Source organism: Cetorhinus maximus, chromosome 8 (assembly GCF_964194155.1).
Source record: "Cetorhinus maximus chromosome 8, sCetMax3.hap1.1, whole genome shotgun sequence".
NCBI classification, from domain to species: domain Eukaryota; kingdom Metazoa; phylum Chordata; class Chondrichthyes; order Lamniformes; family Cetorhinidae; genus Cetorhinus; species Cetorhinus maximus.
Genome location: NC_135886.1, coordinates 108336608 through 108352137, shown reverse-complemented (window position 1 = coordinate 108352137; position 15530 = coordinate 108336608). Strand labels below are relative to the sequence as shown.

Genomic DNA, 15530 nt, shown 5'->3' with positions numbered 1-15530 from the left:
AAGAAAAAAGAACTAGGAACAATACCTGCTGGAATGCATTACCTAGCATCTGGTTATGAGAACAAATAAACAGCTGCTGCTGCTGAAACTGTGCAACTCCAACTGGTGAAACCATTAGCACCAAAGTACTATGGTGTGATATTGATATCAAATCTGTTTATCAAGCTAACTCATCTGCTTAATTCAGTCCACATGAGACTTTTAGACTCTGGTTATGTTCACTGATGATTGCACAGTACCAATTCCTTTGCAACTCCTCAGATAATGAAGCAGTCCATGCCCACACGCATCAAGACCTGGGCTGAAAAGTGTAAGTAATATTTGTGCCACACAAGCAGCAGGCAAAGACCATCTCTAACGAGAGAGAATTTAATAATCTCCCCATGACATTCAAAGGGATTATCTCGCTGAAACCCCACCATCAACATCCTGGGAATTACCATTGATCAGAAACTTAAGTGGACCAACCTCACAAATACTGTGGCTACAAAACAGGTCAGAGGCTGGGAATTCGCAGCAAGTAACTCATCTCTTACTCCCCAAAGCCTGTCTACTGTTTACAAGCACAAGTCAGGAGTGTGACAGAATACTCCCAGTTGCCTGGATGAATGAAGTTTCAGCAACACTCCAGAAGCTTGTCACCATCCAGGTCACAGCAGCATGCTTGGCAGCCCATCCAGCACCTCAAACATTCACGATCAATGGTGCACAGTGGATCAGTGTACACCAAGTACACTATGCACTGCAACAACATGCCAAGGTTCCTTCGACAACACCTTTCAAACCTGCATCTAAAAGAACAAAAGTGGCAGATACATTGGAACACCGCCACCTTCATGTGCCCCTCATTTCAAAATATATTGTTGGGTTAAAATTCTGGAATGCTCCCTAATAGCACCACAAGGACTGCAAAGGTTCAAGAAGGTGGTTCACCAGCACCTTCTCAAGAGCATTTAGGGATGGACAATAAATACTTATCTTGCTAGCTATTCCCACATCCCACAAATGAATAAAATAAAACCTGAATCAGACAGCTTTGCAGGATTCCAGGGCAAAACTGATTAACCAGGCAGCCAAGCTCACTGACAATTAGAAACAGGAGGGGTAAATGTGTCCGCAAAAACTGGAATTCCTCAAATGTATATGCATACACACATACATACATGCATGCCCAGGTTTCAATGCATGTCAGATACCCACTGACCCCAAAAAGCTCATCAGCAGAGATGCTGTTCCCAAGATGATAACTGTCCATTTTCTAGGTAGATGTTCCCTGATGGGTTTGTAGCCAAAATCAAGACAGCTCATTAACATGAAATAAGACCTGGATAATCATGTTTCTACAAAGGGAAAACACATTTGACATCCAAACGTTTATATAGATTGGAGAGGGGGAATCTACATACTTTACAATAGGCAAAGTTGTAGACCCACTAAAAAGCGGGAAGGACCTACGATATTTAGAAGTAGGGAAGGGAGCGGCTCACAAAATGAGCGCGCGAATGGTGTAAGGTAGAGTCGAGCATTGTTGCAGTTAACAATATCCTGGAAGATGTTAGGCAGGCAAGTTCTACTTCACCTTTTCTTTTTGGCCTTTCTTGCTGTAAAGGAGCAGAAGTTTTTCTCCCTCACACAATAACTGATTGGTTCAGTTTCTATTGTGGGAAAACAACAGTCACAATAGAAATTAGATTAGGAGATTTGCTTGGCAGGTGAGATTGGAGTTTTGGATTAAGACCAATCCCGGTTCCTCCTGTTATCCCTTTTTCTTTTGTTCCCTTCAAGTTTAAATTCCATTTCCTGAACCAGTAGTACTGTTAAATATTTAGGTCCTTACCTTTTCATTGGGGTTCCTCCAAAATTCAAATCTGTGAAAAGAAGAAAACAGTCACTTGAGCGTCAATAGTGAATTGTGTATTCAATCAGCATGACTGAAAAGAGGCAGTAGAAATATCTGCAGACAGATTAGACACTTTATTTTATTTAAAGAAAACAAAGAAAGCAGATTAATTCTGCAAAACAATCATGGCATAGCAACAGAATACAGATCAAGCATCAACCTAGTTCTGATGAAAGGTCATCGACCTAAAACGTGAACTCTATATTTCTCTCCCCATATGCTGCCAGACTGGCTGAGCATTTCCAGCATTTTTGTTTTTATTTCAGATTTCCAGCATCTGCAGTATTTTGCTTTATGTATTATCCCATTGCTGTTGTGTGGGATCATGCTGTATGAAAACTGGCTGTCGTGTTTATCTCCATTACAGCTGACTCTGCTTCAAAAGCAATTAATTGACTGTGAAATACATTGGGACATGCTGAGAATATTTGAAGACACTATATAAGTGAAAGTTCTTTATCAAATTGCATAATTGTTGGCTAATTCATCCACTGATGAGCAAGTTACTAAAAGAAAACAGAGTATTCTAATATTTGTTCCCTGAAGCTCTTCAATCCACAATTTGGAAACATATTCATTGCCAATCCTATTCAAATTTCTCAATGAGTACAGTTTGCACTTATCTTTTCAGCTGTACATTTAGTCACTTTCTCCAATTTCTCAGCAATGTTCCCTCTCGATTTTCTTTGCACTGGGCAGGCTACAAACTCCTCTGAGCACAACTTTTTTGTCCACGGGAAGTTTACATTTAAATCATGACTTGCATTAATGCTGGAAATCTCCTGACAAACTAAGTTGTGAGTAACCCGTTTGTTTCAATGTGTGGTACATTCCAGATTGTTGCGTAGCCGCACATGCGGGCATCTTGAAGAGAATATAGTGTTTCATTTTTGCCACAGAGAAACTGGAAGGACATTCAATAGTAACTTTCAAAAAGGGATAAAATAAATATCTGAAGGGAAAAGGAGCTAAGGGACAAGAACAGGGGACGACTAATTGGGTAGCTCTACCGAATGTGCTGGCACAGGCATGATCGGCAAATTTTTCCCTCCCGCATTCGTTCATGAGATGCGGGCGTCACTGGCCAGCATTTATTGCTCATCCCTAACTGCCCTCGAGAAGGTGGTGGTGTGCTGTCTTCTTGAACTGCTGCAGTCCATGTGTCGTAGGAACATTCACAGTGCTGTTTGGAAAGGAGTTCCGGGATTTTAACCGAGCGGGAGTGAAGGAACAGCAATATATTTCAGTCAAGACAATGTGCAACTTAGCAGGGAACCTGCAGGTGGTAGGTTCTGCATGCATCTGCTGTCCTTGTCCTTCTAGGTGGTAGAGGTTGTGGGTTTGGAAGGTGCTCTTGAAGGAGCCTTGGTGAATTGCTGCAGTGCATCATGTAGATGGTACACACTGCTGCCACTGTGCATCGGTGGTGGAGGGAGTGAATGTTTAAGGTGGTGGATGGGGTGCCAGTCAAGCGGGCTGCTATGTTCTGGATGGCAACAAGCTTCTTGAATGTTGTTGAAGCTGCACTTATCCAGGCAAGTGAAGAGTATTCCATCACACAGCTGACTTGTGCCTTGTAGATGCTGGACAGGTTTTGGGGAGTCAGGTGGTGAGTTACTCACCGCAAAATTTCCAGCCTCTGACCTGCTCCCGTAGCCACAGTATTTATATGGCTGGTCCAGTTCAGTTTTTGGTCAATGGTAACCCCCAGGATGTTGATAGTGGGGGATTCAGTCATGGTAATGCCATTGAATGTCAAGGGGAGGTGGACAGATTCTCTCTTGCTGGAGATGGTCATTGCCTGGCACATGTATGGCACGAATGTTACTTGCCAACTATCAGCCAAGCCTGAATATTGTCCTTGTCTTGCTGCATATGGGCACGGACTAATTCAGTATCTGAGTCGCGAATACTGCTGAACATGTTGCAATCATCTGCGAACATCCCCGCTTCTGACCTTATGATGGAGGTAAGGTCATTGATGAAACAGCTGAAGATGGCTGGGCCCAGGGCACAATCCTGAGGAACTCCGGCAATGAGGTCCTCGGACTTAGCTGATCAACCTCCAACAATCACAACCATCTTCCTTTGTGCTAGGCGGAGAGTCCCCACGCCCCCCCACCCCATTTCCTACTAACTTAGGTTTTGCTAGGGCTCCTTCACGCCACACTCGGTCAAATGCTGCTTTGATGTCAAGGGCAGTCACTCTCACCTCACCTCTGGAGTTCAGCTCCTTTGTCCTTGTTTGCACAAAGGCTGTAATGAGGTCAAGAGGTGAGTAGCCCTGGTGGACCTCAAGCTGAGCTTCTGTGAGCAGGTTATTGTTGGCTAAGTGCCGTTTGATAGTGCTGTCAATGACACTTTCCATCACTTTGCTGATGATTGACAGCGGCAACTGGCCATGTTAGATTTGTCCTGCTTGTGTACACAGGACATACCTGGGCAATTTTCCACATTGCCAGATAGATGCCAGTACAGTAGCTGTGCTGGAACAGCTTGGCTAGGGGTGTGGCAAGTTCTGGAGCATGGCAAGTTCTGAGGCACAAGTCTTTACTACTATTGCCAGAACATTGTCAGGGGCTATAACCATTGCAGTATCCAGTGTCTTTGGCCGTTTCTTGATATCACGTGGAGTGAATCGAATTGGCTGAAGACTGGCATCTGTGATGCTGAGGACCTCTGGAGAAGGCCGAGGTGGATCATCCACTTGGACTTCTGGCTGAAATTAGCTGCAAATGCTTCAGCCTGGTCTTTTGCACCAATGTGCTGGGCTCCCCATCTTTGAGGATGGGGATATTCGTGGTGCCTCCTCTTCCAGTTAGTTGTTTAATTGTCCACCAACGTTCTTGACTGGATGTAGCAGGGCTGCAGAGCTTAGGTCTGACCTGTTGGTTGTGGGATCACTTAGCTTTGTCTATCACATGCTACTTCTGCTGTTTAGCATGCAAGTAGTCTTGTCTTGCAGCTTCACCAGGTTGACACCTCACTTTGGTGCTGCTCCTGGCATGCTCTCCTGCACTCTTCATTGAACCAGGGTTGATTTCCACCCCCCCCACCTTGATGGTAATGGTAGAGTGGGAGATATGTCGAGCCATGAGGTTACAGATTGTCATTGTATACAATTCCGCTGCTGCTGGTGGCCCACAGAGCCTCATGGATGCCCGGTTTTGAGTTGTTCAAAATCTATTCCATTTAGCAAGGTGGCAATGCCACAAAACATGATGGATGATACTTTGTTGCCACAAGAACTGTGTGGTGGTCATTCCTACCAATACTGTCATGGGCAGATGCATCTGTGACAGGTAGGTTGGTGAGGATGAGGTCAAGTAGGTTTTTCCCTCTTGCCAGTTCCCTCACCACATGCTAGGTGACACCCAGTTTAGCAGCTATGCCTGTCAGGACTCAGCCAGCTCAGTCAGTAGTGGTACTACAAAGCCACTCTTGGTGTGGACATCCATTCTGTGCCCCTGCCACACTCCGAGAGGTGTTCAAGATGGAGGAGTACGGATTCAACAGCTAAGGGGGACGGTAGGTGGTAACCAGCAGGGAGGGGTTTCCTGCCCATGTTTGACCTGATGCCATGGGACGTCATGGGATCCAGAGTCGATGTTGAGGGTTCCCAGGGCAACTCCCTCCTGACTGTATACCATTGTGCTGTCACCTCTGGTGGATCTGTCCTGTCGGTGGGACAGGGTGTACCCAGGGATGCTGATGGTGGTGACTGGGACATTGTCTGTAAGGTATGATTCCATGAATATAGCTATTCAGGCTGTTGCTTGACTCATCTATGGGGCAGCTCTCCCAGGTGGGGAACTTTGCAGGGTCAGCAGGGCTGGATGTGTCTTTGTCATTTCTGGTGCCTAGGTAGATGCTGGGTGGTCCGCCCAGTTTTGTTCCTTTTAGATGGCTTGATACAACTGAGTGGTTTGCTGGGCCATTGCAGAGGGCAGTTAAGAGTTAACCACATACCTGAGAGTCTGAAGTCAGATGTAGGCCAGACCAGGTAAGGAGGGCAAGATTAGTGAAGTAGATAGGTTTTTAACAACAATCACCCATGATTTTGTGGTCATCATTACACTAGCTTTTAATTCCAGATTTAAAAAAATTAATTGAATTGAAATTCAACCAGCTGCCTTGGTGGGATTTGAACCCGTGTCCCCAGCTTGGGCCTCTGGATTACCCAGTGGCATTATGCCACCGTCTCCCCGTGAATTCTATGGACAGTCTCACTCCCCCACAGTTCTTCATAAAATGCTCTGGGAGCTACATTAAAAAATGACTGGAAAATTGTAACAGAACAATGAGTGATCTTTAAGATGTAGTTTCAGGTATAGGCTAGGTAAATTTCAACAAGAATGAAACTTGGGAGAAACAAAGTCAGGGCTCCTTGAGTGACGAGGGAAATAGAAAATATGATGAAACAAAAAAAAAGCATAAAATTAAAACCTTAACATGTAATGGCAAGTTTAATTAACAACAGAAACCATTAGGTCTCCTGCTACTGCAAATTTTAGCTTAACAGAAGTATAAAAAAACTTGATGAATGTGCACTCTTTAAATAAGCATACAACAAAAAAAATCAGTTGGGCTCAAATTGGTGCCTACCATTACTCATTTATAAATCTCACCTTCCCCTCCCCAAAACTCCTGTCCAATTAGTCAAACTCTGGTGCTCCAAATTCATCTCAGCATTGTATTCCACTTTCCCTACGTAGCGTTTAATTTTAGGGGATCAATCCATTGGGAAAATAGACAATGTATTGGTAAGGTTTCTCATCTCGCCCATTTCCCCCACACTTCCAATATTTCCTTCAATGATCATTATAGTTCCCTCCCTCTCAGGTGCCCAGTTATTGAACGATCTTTCCAAAGAAAAGTCAACCAAGGCAGAGCTTCAAACTGATCGCTAGATGAGATCTCAAATTCCATGTTTAAGGCTACCTTTAATTTTAGCCGTTTAAGAAAAGATAAATGGCTAACAGCTATTTAAAAATAAAATCAGCATCAGGAACAATTACAGTGCAGAAAAATGGATTTCTAATTGAGATGGTATATTACTAGACACAATTTGGTCAAGATTTCTAACAATCTCCAATATATTTGTTGAGGAAAGAAACTGTGAGGCTTTAAAGCTTTCTGAATATTAATGAAATTAGATTTCTAAACTATATGTCTTCAAGTAATTATTCCTATTGGACCACGTGTAACAGCCCAACAAGAGCAGGAATCATTGGTGTATTGGCTTGAACGAAATTACACACAATCACTTCTTTAGCCCTTGACAACTCTTCTCAATAGCAATAGACTGGCTTGCTTTTAAATACATACTGCCCACAAGATTGGCGAGGGATGAATCCAAGTCAGTTGCTAGTAGTCTGTTGTTTTGCTGGCTCATTGGCGGCGTTGCTTCATTTTTGGCAAGGAGAGTTGGCTGTGGCATCAGTATTTCACCTGGTTGGTCAAAACCTTAGTAAGAAAATAATGGTATCAAAGTTAAGGTACAATCTATACTTTTATAGTTACAATTACTGAGGCTAGCTTTCAATTCCAGATTTTTAAAAATTAATTGAATTTTAATTCCATGAGCCGCCGTGGTGGGATGTGAATCCCTCTTCCCAGAGCATTCGCTTGGGCTTCTGAATTACAAGTCCAGTGACATTACCACTACATGACCATTTCCCAATGTATAAATGCAAATTCAATGTATTGATGCTCATTATATTGTTCCATATATCATGGATGAGGAAAATTAATAAGCAGTTTGATGTTATCAGAGACTGCCTTTTCAAGAGTTTCAGGGGAGAATGCAACAAGTGACTCAAAAGTGTCAAAGCAACTATATGCACAATAAATTAATTGTGCAATTCGGTAGTTTGTGATTTTTTAAATGGTAAAACAAACACACGCACACCACACACAAAATACAAATCTGATCAATAGTTTAGCCTGTATTAAGTGGACTGGTACCATGAATATTTTCTGCCTTTGGTCAGGCAGCAAATACACTGACCATAGAAACTAGGAGCAGGAGTAGGCCATTCAGCCCTTCGAGCCTGCTCCGCCATTCAATATGATCACGGCTGATCCTCTATCTCAATGCCATACTCCCGCTTTTCTCTCCATACCCCTTGATGCCCCTAATATCCAAAAATTTATCAATTTCTTTCTTGAATATACTCAGTGACCCGGACTCTACAGCCTTCTGTGGTAGAGAATTCCACAGATTGACCACCCTCTGAGTGAAGAAGCTTTTCCTCATCTCAGTACTAAATGGCTTGCTCTGTTTCCTGAGACTATGGCCCCTGGTTCTAGACTCCCCAACCAGGAGAAACATCCCCCCTGCATCTAGTCTGTCTAGCCCTGTTAGAATTGTATACGTTTCAATCAGATCCCCTCTCATCCTTCTAAACTCTAGTGAATACAGGCCCAGTCGAACCAATCTCTCCTCATACAACAGTCCTGCCATCCCAGGTAACAGCCTAGTGAAGGTTCGCTGCACTCCCTCTATGACAAGTATATCCTTTCTTAGGTAGGGAGACCAAAACTACACACAATACTCCAGGTGTGTTCTCACCAAGGCAGTAGTTGCAGTAAGACAACCCTCAGGCTTGCTGTTTTTCTGGGTATTGTTTATGTCTCCATACTACTCCACCATACTACTCTCCAGCAGGCAATTTACTATAATTTAAACTACCTGGTACTGGAGTAAGCAAAAACAAAATGAAGGTTACATTCCATTAAAGACAGAAATAATCAAGTAATCCACTTAAACCATCTGCAAATTTTGAAATCACCTGAACACCACAGTCTAGGTCATTAAGATATATCAGGAAGAGCAAGGGTCCCAACACTGACCCCTGGGGAACTCCACTACAAACTGTATTTGAAATTGCAACAGATGGGCATTTGAACATTTTCAACCATGGTTAAGCTGAGTAAACTGACCTTTTGTTTATTTAACATTTTAGCAGAAAAATACATTGCAAGTTAAAGTCCTGTGCCTGTAAATTAATATATAATCTGATTATGTGTGATGGGAAAAAAGCACAAGAGACGGTCAGTAAATGAGGAAATATTGCATACTGATGTGACTTGGCCATTTTGTGGCACCTTCTTCTTTAGGCCCCATCTGGAGTGCTGTGCCCAGTTCTGGGTGCCATACTTGAGGAAGGATAGAGAAGAATACACAGGAGATTCACAAGAATGATTCCAGGGATAAAGAACTGTAGCTATGAGGATAAATTGGAGAGGTTGAGACTGTTTTTTTTTGGAGAAAGGAAGGCTGAGAGGAGACTTGATAGAGCTATTCAAGATCCTGAGGGGTATGGACAGGGTAAATAGTGAGAAACTGTTCCCACTTAAGAGAACATCAAGAACAAGGAGTGAAAGTGAGGTGAAGAAAATTTTTTTTATCCAGAGGGTGGTTGGAGTCTGGAACAAACTTCCTGAGAGGGTGGTGGAGGCAGGTTCGACCAAAGTATTTAAAAGAGAACTGGATCGCTATCTGAAAAGAAAAAATGTGCAAGGTTACAGGGATAAGGCAGGGGAGTGGGACTAGGCGGAATGCTCTTTCAGGGAGCCAGTGCAGATTCGATAGGCTGAGTGACCGCCTTCTGCACTGCAAAGTTTCTGTGATTCTGTAAAATATTCATGGGAAGCAACGTTCTAGTGAATAGCTTTTGTCTAAAAGCTTGTTCTGTTTGCATTGTCGCAAGACATTATACTGACAAAGGGAAACAGAGAGCTACACATAACTGGGAGACACGGAAAAACATACTAATACTACCTCAACTGTCTCATCAGTGAGAACATAAAATATGATCTCTAGTTACCAAAGCTCAACTGGTCAATAAAATCCAACTTACCCATTCATTCAGCAAGACGACATCAGCCCAAAGTGGTGGCATGTAAAGCCAGGAGAAAGTTGAATCAATGTCAGAGTTGAATGCAGCACATTAGGGGAGCACTCAATTGGTGAGACAATATTGTTACAATGTGGTCCATTTATAGCGGAAGTATACATACACACTGTAACATCTCCAGTCCAAACTATGAAATCCAGAAAAACTAGATGTCCGAATTATTTTTCTCCAAATCAGCCCTGCAATTCTTAGACTTGCCACTCATGATGCTGCAACAGCCCTGGATCCGCTAGATCGATGCCTGGAGGCCATGTGGATGAGCCAGGAAGGTGACCGGCAGCTGCAAACTTTGTTGTATTTCTGCTCTTGCCTGCCTGTTGTATTGGTTCCTTACCCTGGGCTGAAGACTCTGAATCGAAGGCACTGGCAACTAGGCCAAGGTGGAATGCGGGGGGTGGGGGGAGAAAGATGAAAGAGGGGCCAAGTACTTAGTGTGTATATGTGTGCATGCATGTGGGGAGAGGGGCCGATTACAGTGTGTGTTTTGGGGTTGGGGGGGGTGGCAGGAGAGCGGTGGAAGAAGAGGTGCTGATGAGTTTGTGTATGGAAAGGGGCTAATTGTTATGTGTTTGTGGGGTGAGGAGCTGATTACTGTGTGTATGTACATGTATTTGTGTAAGAGAGAATGGGGAGAGGGGTTGATTACTTTGTGTAATGGGAAAGGGGCTGATGACTGTGTAGGTGCAGAGAGGGACTGATTACTGCATATGTGTTAAAATAAGGTCACATTGAAAAATATTTTTGGAAGCACTGGTGAGGGGTGTAGTGATTAAGTAAAATCTTGAGATAACTGCTAGTGCCTTCAAAGGTGTACTATGAATGTATTGGAATTTACCAGCCTTAAAGAACCTTTATAAAGGAGCGTATTGCTTAACTGTTGACTATGTTCAATTTTATTCTGGACACCTACATATTAATAAATCAGCCCATATTTTGTACTCTTTTATATGTCTTTAACAAGAGTTTAGGCATGTTTTATGTCTCAGGTACATATTTATATCTGGTTCACACGCTTGTGGTTAGGCATTCTAAAGTTATTCTATAATCCAGACAATTCCGAAACCCAGAAATGCTTTGGTCCTAAGCATTCTGGACTGGAGAGTTTACAGTGTACTAAATCTCGGTAATAGGATGGAGAGAGGCAGAAAATATTTTCTGAAAAACAATCTAATATAAATAGAAGCTAGAAGCAAGAAAACTGCTTGAATGGGTCCCTGCACCTGAATAAATGGTCGCTAGGTGCACCTGATACTGAATCTTGAGCCCACTATCATTAGGCCAGCAAGCTGTAACACAACAGGTGACCATAGCTGCCAAAGAGGAAAAATGGGTTCTGCATAATCAAATATCTAGGCCCAGGTCTCTTGTCAGCTAGTCAAAGACAGTACAGTTTTGCCCTACTTACAGAATGAGGAATGTTGAGTACCTTACAGGGGGGGAAAAGGGTTTGGCTGTACATACTTCTTAAAAATGGCTCTGGTAGAGTACACCAACAAATTTACTACATAGTGTTGCTGCAATTTTCTATATAATGAAGGATTTAGGCAAGTATTGCAAATTAGCATTATGCATTTACCACTTGCATTCTTGGCATCACCGAGACCCGATTTGGATCCAAACACAGAGTCAAAGTCTACGTTCAGCGTTGATGGAGCCATCATTTGTGGTGCTGGTTGAGGAGCAAATCCTAGGATAAGAGTTTAACACAGTCATTATCAAGAACAGAACAGAAAATAAATACAGGAAGACACACACAGGAGGGGGGAACGAGAGAGAGAGAGAAAGAGAGAGAGAGCGCGCGCAAGAGTGAGAGACGGACTTTACATAGTGTCCTATCACACCTCAAAGATGTCCCAAAGTTCTTTAGGACAAATTGATTATTTTTGAAATGGTATAGCCATTTTCCACAGTCAAGATCCCACAAACAATAAGTGAAAGGTATGATCCGGTCTTTTTTGGTGGTGTTGTTTGAAGAAGTAATGTTCGCTAGAATTCCCTGTTTTTCTTTGAATAGATGTACAATCTATTTTTATATTCAGCAATTTAGCCTGATGAGACCTGTTTTTAATGTTGTATCCAAAGACAACACCCTCTGACATTGCACTTCTTCAGTATTACACCTAAATACCAGCTAAAAGTGCATAGTGCGACATGAACATATAACCTTTAGAGTCAGAGGCAAGGAAGCTGACACTAATACACAAACTCCAATTCAAAAGTTTCAATCATTTATTGAGGAATTCTATAAATTTTATTTCTAGAAACAAATGTTGCTATTGTTATATAATTTTCCTAAATAATTCTACCAGCACAGTTAATTCCTTTCAATGTACTGTTGTCTACCAGTTGTTTACACACATGATTTCAAATACAATATTTCAAAAGGTGAGTGCTCAAGACCTTCAGTTCAACACTACATATTGTACATCTGTTGTGGCTGAACTTGACCAACTGGAAGAATATTCAGTCATCGCAACATCACAACTAAAAGAGCAAAAGTATCTTAGAAGACCAGAAAAAAGTTCTGATGAAAGATCAATGGCCTGAACATTAACTCTCTTGCTCTTGCCATAGATGCTGCTTGACCTATTTCCTGCATTCTTTTTATTTTATAGTAAGGAAATCCTAAAAGTTACACGTACCCAAGAAATCACAACTGAACTACTTTAAAATAGGTATCTGCAGTCAATGATTCATGGTCAACTCTCCAAAAACCAAAACAAAAACAGAATTACCTGGAAAAACTCAGCAGGTCAGGCAGCATCGGTGGAGAAGAAGAGTCGACGTTTCGGGTCCACACGACCCTTCAGTTCTGTTGAAGGGTCGTGTGGACCCGAAACGTCGAATCTTTTCTTTTCCACCAATGCTGCCAGACCTGCTGAGTTTTTCCAGGTAATTCCGTTTTTGTTTTGGATTTCCAGCATCCGCAGTAGTTTTTTGTTTTTATCTCCAAAAACCAAACCTGATCAAAAGCTAAACTGTTCAATTCAGTAATTTGTACTTGTTAAATTACATCAGTGCTTCTCAAATTGGAATCTGCAGGGCCCTGGGGTTTTGTAGAGTCTATCTGGAGGGTGTGTGTGTCCACAAAGTAACTTGAAGAATAAAATTCAGAGACTTTGAGAGGAGAGGACTTGTCGAAATAATGGGGTGTATCAAGAAAATCAACTTGCTCTGCTTTTATCTATAAACCTTAAATGAAAGACCACAGGAAGTGGTCCAGAGTAAGCAAATGAGCAGTGGCCTCAGGCAGGTTTAGTGCGAGTGCGGCTACCACAAATGGAGACAGGAGCGTGCATGTAGAAATGCTGACAATGGCAGGAAGGTTTCCAATGTAAATAACCATCTGGCTGTCTTCTGATTTTTGCAGACACCATACTGAACACTGGAACAGAATTCACTGAACTGGCTAAAGGTGCCAGTATAGTAGAGATTGGTTATTAAGTTTACCAGTTACTGTGTCTATCAAATATTTTCATTGATATATTATAATTTAAATAGGGAACCTGTAATTACTAATCCATTTGAAAAGGGGTCCTTCAACCAAATACGTTTGAGAACCAGAGTTACATTATAAATACATGAACAAAGTCTAGTTACCTTATATTAGCTACACTGAACTTCACAAATATATCTCTTTACAGCTTAAAGATGATTCTTCTAGCTTAATTTCTTTCTCTTGATTTGTGTACTTTTGACAACATACCAAATGTAGTCAGCCTCTTCTCAGGCCCTGTATATGCTGCTCAGGTCAGTATGTGTAACAAGTAAAATACAAATCACATGCAGCTATTATTAAACAGTTTACCACCCTAGTCAGATGGAACTTTAGGTACTGCATCTATTTTTGGTCACTGAGAAAGGAGGATTGGAGGCATTCAAAAAGTGAACGTACAGACATAGCCAAGATTGCAAAAGGAGTGCAAAAGGGGAATTGTTACTTTTTGAAATTAAACTCCAAGTGCAAGGCAGGATGACACAGGTTCAAACTAAGAGGGGATAAATTTATGACTGATTAGGAAATTCTTCACGCAAAGTGGCCAAAGTATGGAATGACGACTAGGAGCAGTGAAAGTGCAAACCCTGGAACCGGGTGCTAAATGGGGAACTTCAGGATATTTCCGGATTTGATGAATCAAGATAGGCCAAATGGCTTTCCTCATTCATCTTACCCTGTGACAGGTTGAAACTTCTCCGTCCATTGAAAGGACTGTAAAGGAAAATGGGAGAGGAGAAAGATTGGGGAGAAAACACAAAAGGAGAGATAAGAATGTACATGCTAGAGAGTGAAAAAAACAAATGGGGGGTTGGACCAGGGCATGCATAAGATAGAGCACATAGTGGAAAGGGGGAAACAGAAAAGAACATATGTGCACAAGTGCACACAAAGGTCTGCATGGATGAGAAACAATGCGAATGAGCATTTCTAAGAGCGAGAGATAGAGACTGCACAAGGGGGAGAGAGAAAATGAGTTGTCAAGAGCACAAGCAAGCAAGAGTACAACACAAGTGTATGAGTGGAATAAACTTAAGAGGTTGAGTGGGTGGGAAGCAGGGAGCAAATGTGTATGAAGAGGGAAGGCAGGAATCAAGAGGCAGAAACTATACTTCTCATCATGAAGCAACTCACCAAGAAAGGGATCATGGGTAGGAATAATTTCAGGAACAGAAGCAGGTCCTTTTGAGGTGAAAGAATCTGATGCAGAAAAAAAAAGGGAGTTCAGATATAAAAGTTGGCAGTATTCCACGCCTTAGGAAAATGCTATGTCCATCTATCAGTTTCCATATTCACACTGACAATTTAATAAATACACTGATTATGACTGCATTTTCAGGTACTTGGATGCATAACTTAAGTTTATCTTGATAGTTCATCAAATATAAGTCCTCTGCATATTTAAGCCATACTGTCATCTAACCACACCAAGCTGAAATTCGCACCCCTTCAGAAACAATTATATACATTGTTAATTTTTTAAAAATCTAGTTATTATGACCTGTCACAATTATGGACCATCGAAAATGCTAGATTTTTCTCCTTTAAAAAGGATAACAGAAGGTTTTTACCAAATTCACTTATTCTGTGAAATAATTGTCAATTAAAATTTATTTTCAGAGAATAGGATATGGCATTAAAATAGATAGCTCCAGGTTGCATGATGGAGCTAGAATGATGGGCCAAATGGTCACTGATTAGATTAAAACGTGCCGCCACTGCACTGCAATGACTTTAGATACCTGCAGCAAAGATGTCTACCTCAGGAAAGTGTTCAACTTTTGTAGATATAGCAGGACTTGGTTCAGGAAAAGAGTTGAATACGTCTAGGAAAGAGTTACAGAAATTATGTGTAGTACTAAATTTCTTCTATTTCATCAGCCCATTAGCTGGGTAGTGTGATTTTACAGATATGAATTCGACCACATGAAGCACGTAACACTCTTTTCATGCAATTTTTCAAATAGTTTTTGTTCTGAAATGTCAAAACTACAACGACATTTAAAACTATTTTCCATTTGGTATTTTTCTTATTCATTCATGGGATGTGAGTGTAGCTGGCTAGGCCAGCATTTATTGCCCATCCCGAATTGCCCTCATTGAGGGCATTTAAGAATCAACCACATTGCTGTGGGTCTGGAATCACATGTAGGCCAGGCCAGGTGTGGACAGCATATTTTCTTCCCTAAAGGACATTAATGAACCAGCTGGG

General features: G+C 41.8%; 1 protein-coding gene across 8 annotated transcripts in view; it reads right to left on the bottom strand.

Annotated features, from left to right (window-relative positions):
* The window catches only part of LOC144683868 (phosphatidylinositol-binding clathrin assembly protein), a 148945-nt gene that overhangs the window by 10620 nt on the left and 122795 nt on the right, over window positions 1-15530 (bottom strand). For 5 of the 8 annotated variants that reach the window (XM_078547382.1, XM_078547384.1, XM_078547385.1 and 2 more), the window contains 5 exons: window positions 15061-15144; window positions 14453-14518; window positions 11399-11509; window positions 7229-7366; window positions 1838-1868 (listed from right to left, as the gene is read on the bottom strand). In XM_078547382.1, coding sequence (XP_078403508.1) covers window positions 1838-1868; window positions 7229-7366; window positions 11399-11509; window positions 14453-14518; window positions 15061-15144 — 430 coding nt within the window. The remainder of the gene's footprint in view (window positions 1-1837; window positions 1869-7228; window positions 7367-11398; window positions 11510-14452; window positions 14519-15060; window positions 15145-15530) is intronic. The other 3 variants (XM_078547389.1, XM_078547390.1, XM_078547387.1) reach the window with 2 other exon arrangements.